The 10,250-nt window shown below is 35.5% G+C and overlaps 1 protein-coding gene across 4 annotated transcripts in view; it reads left to right on the top strand.

The window, feature by feature from the left end:
* MRRF (mitochondrial ribosome recycling factor) overlaps nt 1-10,250 on the top strand; it is a 54,733-nt gene that overhangs the window by 1,762 nt on the left and 42,721 nt on the right. For 3 of the 4 annotated variants that reach the window (XM_045791013.2, XM_045791014.2, XM_045791012.2), the window contains exon 2: nt 3,045-3,255. In XM_045791013.2, the coding sequence (XP_045646969.2) occupies nt 3,048-3,255 (208 nt within the window). In that variant the 5' untranslated portion in view covers nt 3,045-3,047. Of the gene's footprint in view, nt 1-328; nt 341-3,044; nt 3,256-10,250 lie in introns of all 4 variants that reach the window. The other variant, XM_087869391.1, reaches the window with a different exon arrangement.

The following is a 10,250-nucleotide window of genomic DNA, read 5'->3' as shown; positions in this document are numbered from 1 at the left end:
GACCCAGGAGCAGAAGGAACATTCCAGGAAATGAAAAATCAGTGTGCTTATTTGTAAAATATGGGTGGTAATCACAAATCTGGTTATCCGATAATACATATGAATGTATAAAAATGTACATTTTATAAGCTAATACACAGCTGGATTGGGAGAGGTTGCTGGGACAACGGACAGTGGGCTTTGTGTCCCTCATCTAGTTCTTTCCAAAATTAAAATTCACCTGTGGAAAACAGAGAAAGTCAAGTTTTGAGAATCTTAACTTTGGAAAAACAGTATGTGCTTCAAATAGTTTTAAAAATTACTTCAACAGTTTCAATAATAATGTCAGTAATTGCTCTGAGTGTTTCATGTATATAATAGTATAGTGTAGTAGTTAAGAGCACAGAGTCTGGAGCTAGATTACCTGAAATCTAATCTTGGGCAAATTATTTATCTGTGCCATTATTTCTTCATCCATAGAATGGGTATACTTATAGTACTTATTTCATGTTGATATCATGAGGCTCAAATGAGTTAATGTATGTCGTGTAGCACTTAGAATTGTTTCTGACACATAGTTGTAACTCTGTAACTGTTGGCAATTGTTTCATTATTATTGTTATAATTATCATTTTAAAGGCTCATAAGTATCACCATGGTAAAAATGGTTGGCAAACTAGCTCAGGCAAAAAGATCCACCCAAAGTCACTGAGTAAATCCCAGACTTGTGGGATTCCAGCTCACCCCCATGTCCAAAGCCCAGGTACTTCCTGACACATTTTTTTTCTGAGTGTAGGTTAATTTTGTTGGATAATACTTGGGCTCCTGTGACAGTTCCTTTCCTCGACTTTAATTCTTCTGTGCTGAACTGTTAATATGAATGTCCTTAAGGTAAAGGGCCCAAGAGACTGCCTTTATTGAACTTCCACTTTGAAATTTCCTGACTTCTGTGCAGTTAAAATCTACGCCTAAAACATTTCAGCAATGTGGTTTATTTATAGAGTTGTCTTCCGGTTCACATGTACTGGATCTGCTTTTGGGTGCTGCATTTTCTGTCAAAGGTTGTTTATTTCTAACCCATTTTGATTTCCTGTTGCTTTGTGGATTGGTATTATGACCTGCAACAGGAACACCGGGAAACCTTCTTAAATGGAGCAGCCAAATTGAGACCCAGTAGATTAAAAAAATAAAAATTAAAAAAACCACATTATTATACAGCCATATTTGGATATAAGTGTGGGTTAGGCATTGGCTATATTAGAAAAATCTAGATATAGAAACCTCACTTAGAGCCAGATTTTCTGAACGGTTTTGCCGAAATACGGCAAAGCTATTAGTTCCATGCCCTTGGACAGTGACAGTGTCTTTGAACCTCAGTTTCTACATCTGTAAAATGGAGATTATTATACTTTCTTTGTGGCATTATTGGGAGGATTAAGGGAAATATGGACAGGTAAAGCAAGCAGCCTGGGCCTGGCTTCAATTAATAGCTATTGATAGTAGCTATTGATAATAATTGAAGAGGAGGAAAAGATACTTAATTTTTTAATCCAGATTAGTGTTTACTGACTTCATATACTAGTCACTGACATCTAGCATTCCTTGCTATTAAAAATTCCATCAGGGGAAAAAAAGAATTCCATCAGGAGAAATTATTTGCCTTTGCTCTACTCATTTACTTTTCTTTCAAGAAATAATAATGATAGCTAGCATTTATTGAGCAGATACCATATCCCTGGCACTGCGCTGGGTGTTTTCCATACACTTACTATTTCATTTTAAGATCAGAAGTATTTTTCTCTTTTTGGAGATGAGGAAAGTGATGCCCAGATTGGTGGAGCGAACCGTCCAAAGTTGAAATGTACATGCAGATCTGACTGACTAGGCTATCTGGTACATTCGTAACGACACACAAGATTTCTTTATCGTGTCTGGCCGTCATGTGGAGGTCTTTTTGAAATGGAAGGCGATAGCTCTCAACAGATAGCCTTTTTTGGTGCTCTTGCTATCCACTGGGCACTATGCCAATTATTTTGCCTGCATAAACTCATTTATTGTTCCCCACCCTAAGAAATAACTATAATTATCCCCATTTTACAGTTGAGGAAATTGAGGGGCAGAGATGCTCAGGGGCATTTAGTCAGTGGTGGCGCTGGGATTGGACTCCAAGTCTCTCTGGCTACAGAGCACATGCTCTGATTTAGCCCTGCTGCATCAACATTTTAGTATGGAATTTTCTTTCTTTCTTTTTTTTTCTTTTTTAAATGATGTGTAGGATGGCTTTTCAAAGATAGTAGCTTCCAGGTATTTGATGAGAATCGTTCTTGGTTTTAACTGAGTGATCGCCAGATTCCTGGCAGATGCTAGCTGTACGTCAGCTAGATGCTAGCATCTTTTCATGGTCAGACCGCAGATGTATAGTGTGTAACTTGTGCTAACACAGAGGAGGGTGGCATTTTCCAGAGCTTCAGTTCTGTAACATGGAAGACCTCAAACCTCAACTGTGCTTCAGACTCACATTAAAGTAAAGTGCGTTCTAATTGGTAATCAGTGCATAAGGAACCAAAGAAAATTTTAATTAAATGCTGTCGTGTGAATTTTCCAGTCATTTTATGCCTGTTGAAATGATTTTTTTTAAATTTAGTTTAAGGTCCTCTTTCAGTGCTCTGCCCTCCCTCTTTATAGTATAACTTTATCAAGATTTTTTGCCTTTTCTCATGTAAGGGTTTAATTAGCATCATTAAAGATTTAGGCTGCTGCACGTTTACTTACTTTATGTTCCCTGCGTACTCTAAGAGGCACTTGGTACAGTAGAAAGAGCCTGGCGATTTGGAGTCTTACACACTGTGAGCAAGTTACTTAAATCTGTGAGCCTCGATCTCTTCATCCTGTAATATGGGGCTAATCATATTTCCTTCGATGGCTGTTGGGAGGAGATAATCGTTTAAATTGCCTAGCACATAGCTCAATGTGCAGGGGTTGCTTGATAATTGGTACAAATTATTTTCTGAAGCTGTAATACAGTCTGTTTTACTTAGATCTCCTTTTTGTCTTACTCTTTTTAGTGAATGTTCACAAGATCGTCTTCAGTCATGGCCTTGGGTTTAAGGTGCTTCCGCTTGGTCCCCCCTGCCTTTTGTAACTCCCTTGCAGCCTGGACCAGACCTGTTTCAGAAGGGACGCTGAAGACAGTGAGTGGAAGACAAAATGACCGTGGGCAATCCATGGCCTCTCCAGCTGTACCAGTCCGTCATTTTGCTACCAAGAAAGCCAAAGGTAGAGATGTATGACCTCCTCACTGCTTTCTTATATTTAGCCCTCGAACTCTCATAGCTGGAAGGGATCTCAGAGAGTTACTGAATTTCTCCCTTCATGGAAGAATGACGAGATGGCGTCTCAGACAGTTCAGTTGATCAGCTTAAAAGATATAGTGACAGAGACAGTGGTAGAACTGAGGGTCTGTTTGCTCATTACCATGCTGCCACCTGTGTTACCACTGCTTAGAAAATGTCTGAATTCCTTCTTCTAGTTTTAGAATTAGAGATGTAAGTGCCAAGCAAATCAGACTCTTTGTGGCAGAGATCAACATGTTTTCTCCCTATAGCAAGACCTAGTTGGAAGTAAAATTAAAACCAGAAGTTTGTTGGGTGAAGAGGTATTAGAGCCGTGGATTTAGATGGATGATCTTAATGGTTTGTGTCATCCAAGAATGAGACTTTGATATACCGCAGGTCTCAGCTTAAATGGCGCTTCCTCATGGAAGCCCTCTCTGACCTCTTAGACTGGGTCAGGTCCCTCGTTACGTGCACTCATATGCACGGTTATTTTACCTCTGACATCCTTAGCACAGCACTCATTAATTAATCAATTAATTGTAAGATTAATTATTGTTTGTTAAATGTCTTCTATGACGGACTTTATGAGGCTAGGGTCTGTGTCTTGTTTAGTACCTAACAGGGCCTGACATGTAGTATGTATCAAAAAATGTTGAACGAAGGAAGGCGTGACAGACAGAAAATTGTCAAGCACACCTGCTTTTGGCAGTGGTCGGTCAGGGCGTCCATTCCAAGGATGGTGCTGGAAATATGCTGCGGAGTATTTTTTCTACTGGCTTTCCTTTTATCATTTCGTATGGACCTTCCCTTTTCTATTAATAGGAAAATGAACAAGTTGCTGAAAGAGCATTAACACATGTTAGAAGACTTACATTCTGTTAATAGCGATAACGGCAACAACTTTTAATCTGTATGTTGCACTAATTTTTTTTTAAATTCACATATTTAATAAATGGATCTTCATAACTATCCAGTGCAAGAGTTAGAATTATCCAGTGAAGAAATGTTTTTAGTTATCTGGTGAAGCACAGATCTCACTATTTACAAATGAAGCCGAGGTGCCAATGTAAGATGTTTGTCCCTGGTTACATCTAGTTAGTGGCAGAAGTGGACACAGGGTGGGAGGGGTGGGGGGGTCCTGATACGCCCAGCATCATACACATTGGCTACAGCACGTAAGCAACATCTTTTCCAGTTTAATTGGCTATTCAGTTTTTATCTTTTTTGATTGCCTCTTTAAGAAGTCGGTTGCTTGACGTTTTCTTTTAGGTTTATTGGATTCTTTCTGTAAGGAACGTGAGTCCTTTGTTGATTGTATGTGCTACAGCTGTCTGCTTTGTTTTTTACTTAGTGATACCTTTTGTTGAGCTTAAGTTTTGATATGGTGATATTTTTTAGTCGTTTTCCTTATCATTTGTACTTTTTGTGTCTTATTTAACAAATCCTTACCTATCCAAGGTCCTAAAGCTATTCTTCTGTATTTTCTTCTAAATATTTTTACTTTTCATGGGTTTTTAATCCATATGGAATTTATTCCTGAATATGTTGTGAGGTTGGGAATCTAGTTTTAAGTTTCTTTAGGTTTCTTTTTTATGATGGGTAATAAGTTGTGTCAATATCATTAGCCCATTCTTTACTCTGCTGTAGCATGTCAAGTTGCTTTTTATGTATTTTATTTCTGAGCTCTTAATTTTGTTGAATTGCTTACCTCTCCCAACACTAAATTCCTTTCTAAATTCCTGAATCACTGTCACAATATCTTGAATCTGGTGGTACAAATCTTTCCCTTCACCGTATGCACACACTTTTTCATTTTCTTCTTTCCAGCCTTTTGCTCTTGTATATGAAATTTATAATCATATTGTGAGTTTTCCTCCATAAAGATTTTATACATTTCTTTAATCAGGTTTATTCTTGGGATATGATTATTTTGGTCACATACATATATTTTTAAAGTAATTTTTTGAGTTATAACATATATGCAGGGAAGTACATACTTGTAAGTGGTTCCAGTTCAGAGAATTCTGATCAAGTGAATCCAGCCTTGTAACCATCACCCACACTCTGGAAGCTTCCCGCATGTCCCTTTCCGTTGTCACCCTTCAAGAGATAACCCATGTTATTGATTTTAGCACTGTAGATTAGATTTGCCCTTTGTGAACTCAGTATGGCTTCTTCTGTGCCTGGCTTCCTTTCCTAACAATCTGTTGGTGAGGTTTGTCCATGTGGTTGCCGATAGTAGTTGTTGGTGCATTTTTCTTCCTTTATGGTACCTAGCGAATGCTTCTGCCACAACTTGTGTATGCTTTCTGTAGTTGATGGGCATTTGGGTTGCTTCCAGTTTTGAACTAAAATAAATAATGCTACTATGAACATGCCTGTACCTGGATTTTGGTGCCCATATGAATACCTTTCTGTTGGTGTACATAAACCAAGAGAGGGGATCTCCGTCTTTGAGGATGTGTACCTTCAGTTTCTGTATGTACAGTTCTCCAAAATGGTCATGCCGGTGTCCACTCCTACCAGAAATGTTTTAGCTTTCTCTTTGCTCCACATGCTTGTGAACACTTGATGCACAGTCAGTCTTTTCATTTCTTGCTATTCTGATGGCTGTGCAGTTATATCTCACTGTGGTTTTAATTTGTAATTTCTTGATGGGTAAATGATGGCAAGCACCTTTACATTTGCTTATTGGCTCTTTATCCTCTTTCCAGTCTTGTGGCCATTAAAAAAATTGATTTGTAGGAGTTGTAATATCCTCTAAAGATAAGACTTCTGTCATATGTACGTATTGGTAATACGCTTGCCTTCTCACTCTTTTAATGGTTTTCTGATGAACAGAAGTTTTTAATTTTAATGTAGTCCAATTTATCAATCTTTTCCTTTATAGATAGTGCTTTTTTTCCCTCCTATTTGAGAAAAATTTCCCTACCTTAAGGTCATGATTACATCTATTATATTATCTTATGGAAGATTTGTTGTTTTAAATTTGTATCTTTTAAAAATTATGTGTTCTGTTTGGTTGCTGGTGAACAGGAACACTTTTGGTTATTCTCCTCCAGTCTTGTGTTTTGCAACCTTGAAATCTTTTGTTAGAGCTATTGTTTGTGTATTCTTTTGGATTTTCTAGGTAATTATAATATCTTAAATAATGATAGCTTTGTTTTTCCCTTTCTAATCCATATACCTTTTCTTTCTCTTCTTCCCTTCCCCCCTCCCCCCAACTGCATTAGCTAAGAACTCTAATATAATTTGAATAAACGTGACTGATGATAGTAGGCATCCTTATTATGTTTCTGACTTTATCGGGAACACTTCTCATACGTTAACATCAGGAATTAACGTTTGCATATTTTTTCTGTAGTCTCTCTTTTAAGCAAATATCTTCTGTTCCTGTTTTGTTAAGAATTTTTTATTTGAATGAGTATTAAGTTTTTATCAAATGCTCTTACTGCATTTATTGAGTTGATCATCTGTTTTTTAAATTTTGTAATCTGTTAATGGGGTGACAACATCAGTAGCTTTTTCTGATGTTAAACCACTTTTACATTTTTGGTATGAGCCCTGCTTGCTTTTGGTACATAATTTGTACATACATCGCTTGATACGTAATCTATATGTACGTTGTTGGATTTGGTTTGCTAATATTAACTTAGGGTTTTTGAGTCTATACTTTTACGTGAGATTAGCCTTAATGTAACTCTCTGATATCGATGGGCATAATTTTCTAACATTATCCTTGTCTGGTTTTGGTATCAAGACCATATTAGTCTCATAATGTGAGTTGGGGAGTTCATCTCTGTCTCTCTCAGTGGGGTGGTCTGATAACATCAGGATTAATTGGTTCTTTACATGATTGTTAGAATGTGCCTGTGAAATCATCTAGACCTGGTATTGTATGTGGACAGACTTTAAATCATAGATTCAATTTCTTTAATGATTATGATGCTGCTTAGATTTTCTCTTTTTTCTGAAGTTAGTTTTAGTAAATTAAATGTTTTTAGCAAGTTTTTCATTATTTCTAAGTTTTCAAAGTTGTTGGCATAAAGTTGTTCATAATAGTCTATTAAGATCATTAAAATCTTTAATGTTTTGGTAACTGTCTCCTTCTTTTCTTTCTTAATATTATTGATTTGTCTACTTTCCTTTTTTCCCCTCAATTATCCTTGACAGAAGTTTGTCAGTTTCATAAGCCTTACAAAAAAGAGCCTTTAATTTTGGTGATCTCTCTTTTCTTAGTTTTATTGATGTCTGCCCTTTATTGTTTATTTTCTCCCATGTCCTTCTTTTTCTATCCTTTCAACTGAACAGTTCATTAATTCTCAACCTTTGTTCTTTTCTTATATGCATGTACAACTATAAATTTCTTTTTATTTTATTTTTATTTATTTTATTTTATTTTATGTTCAGCTGGCCGCTGTATCATTAGTTTTTGATGCAGTGTTCAGGGATTCATTAGTTGCATATAACACCCAGTGCTCATCACAACCCGTGCCAACTCTCCAAAAAACATACGTTTGAAAATTTTAAACACTGCCAAATAGCTCATGGACTACAGAAACACATAATGAAAATTTAAAATATTTAGGAAAAGACAATAAAAATACCACATATCTAAAACATCTAGGTGTCTCCTTTCTAGCTAGGTGTCTCCTAGAAGTTTTAGATATGTGGTATTTTTATTGTCATTTTCTTTGGAAGTCTTAAAAATTTTTCAAATGTATGTATTTTGGAGAGTTAGCTTAATCCTACTGTGATCAGAGAATGTGTCCTATATGATACAGAGTCTTTGATATTTATTGAGATTTGCTTCGTGGTTTAGAACATGGTCATTTTGTATAAAGGTCCAAGTGTGCTTGAGAAGAATTTGTATTCTTTTATTGCTGGGTACAGGATTGTATATATGACCATTAGATTGAGTTGGCTAATTTTATTGATCAAATTTTCTATTTTTTTTTAATTTGCTCAGTTTATCAGTTATGAAGAAAGGTATTTTGGATGTCGTATGATTGTAGATTCATCAGTTTCTCCTTTTAATTCTGCCAATTTTGAGGCTATGTTATGGGGTATATTTAAGTTCAGAATTGTAATATCTTTCTGGTGAATTGTTTTTACTGTCATTATGAAATGGTCTTCATTTTTTCTAATGCATTTTGTCTTAAAATCTATTTTTTAGATATTAATATAATCGCACAGCCTTCTTTTGTTTAATATTCGCCAGGGTTATAATGTTTCTATTCCTATACATTAAAATTTCTGTAATTTCACGTTTTTGTAAAATCTCTTATGTATTGTATATGACTAGATTTAAAAAGTTCTGAGAATCTCTAACTTTTATGTGATTTTCTTGGTCTGTTTATATTTATTGTGATTACTGGGTATTTGTGTATCTATTATTTTATTTTGTACTTTATCATGGTTTTCTTTTTCTTTTTTCCCTCCTTTCTATTGAATTAATTAAATTTCTTTATTTCTCTCTTTTCATCTTTGCTGATTCAGAAGTTGTACATCTTATTTCTTATTATTGTTTTAGTAGTTACCCTTAATTTCTAGATATTTATAGATATAGATATTATAGATATTAAAAAACACCTATAGAGAAGTGCAGCTGTCATAGAAAACAGCTTGATAATTTTCACAAACTGAAAACACTTGTGTAATCAGCACCCGATCAAGAACTAGAACATTCCCAGCATGTCAAAAGTCCCCTTTATGCTCCCTTCTAGTAACTTTCTATCTTTTACTCCTTGCAGGTAACTGTTATTCTGACTTCGAATAAGTGGATTCGTTTTGTCTCTTGTACTGTATATTCTTATATCTGGCTCTGTGCTGCCCAGTCTGTGTTCTGGTGTCTAGCCTCTGCTCATCGTTATGTTTGTGAGAATCATTTTCTTCTATGCAGTTGTAGATCTTTCTTTCTCATGGCTGTATCCTATTTCATTTGTATTATCCATCCTAATATTGGTGGGAATAACTTAAAATTTTTAACATGCATTCTTAGTTCAAAAAAATCTGAAGTTGCAGATACTATTTCCATTGTTTCTAGCTCCTCTTGTTGTTCTTTGAAAGTATGCTGTTATTCTGAATTTTGATCCTTCATGGATCACTTGTCTTTTATCTCAGGCTGTTTTCAAGATCTCTTTGTCCTTGGTTTTCTGCATTCACAGGATGTCTAGGTGTGAATATACTTTTATTATCCTTTGTTTGGAACTTGTATTTCTGAATCTGAAGGTCCTCATCTTTCATCAGTTCTGAAAATTCTAAGCCATTATTCTGTTAACTTAAGAGCAATAAAGTTTCAAGCATGGTGGTGACAAAAGCAAATACATGTTTTTAAAAACTCACTCTGCTGCTTACTGGTTGGTACTTGGGGGGAAACATTTAAATAATTTGTGCTGCAGATTTCTCATCTCCCTGTACAAGGGGGACAATAATAATCTCTGTTCTTCCTAACTCTGAGAGCTGCTCTGACTCTCTAATAGGAGAATGTACTTTAAATTGCATTGCAAATTATAATGTGCTGTATAGATATCACAGGATTTAGTTCACTGTAGATGTTCAATAAAATTTGTTATGAATGACTCTCAATAGATATTTGTTGAATAGTTAACAAATGTAGGATAGTATTACTTAATATTTTTATTCTTTTTTCCCTTCACCCACCTTCCATGAAGAAAGGCAGAAATATTTGTTGTACTCATGGAAGTGATTTATATATATATAGAATGTATCTGAAAAATCACCATGGTGGCTTAGGCATAAAATCGAATATTACTCAGTTCCCACTACTGTTGATTCTCTGAAATACAAGCCATTGTTATTACCACTGGTGGTGGTTAATGTTTGTTAACTACTGTTGTTTGTTTTGTCTGTCGCAGCTATCAGGTACTTTGCATATCCTGTCTTAGTATTCATTTCAAAATGAATTAATGTATT

Source organism: Ursus americanus, chromosome 18 (genome assembly GCF_024610735.1).
Source record: "Ursus americanus isolate L20-20 chromosome 18, mUrsAme1.1.p, whole genome shotgun sequence".
Taxonomy (NCBI): Eukaryota; Metazoa; Chordata; class Mammalia; order Carnivora; family Ursidae; genus Ursus; species Ursus americanus.
This window is presented reverse-complemented; position numbering and strand designations above follow the sequence as displayed.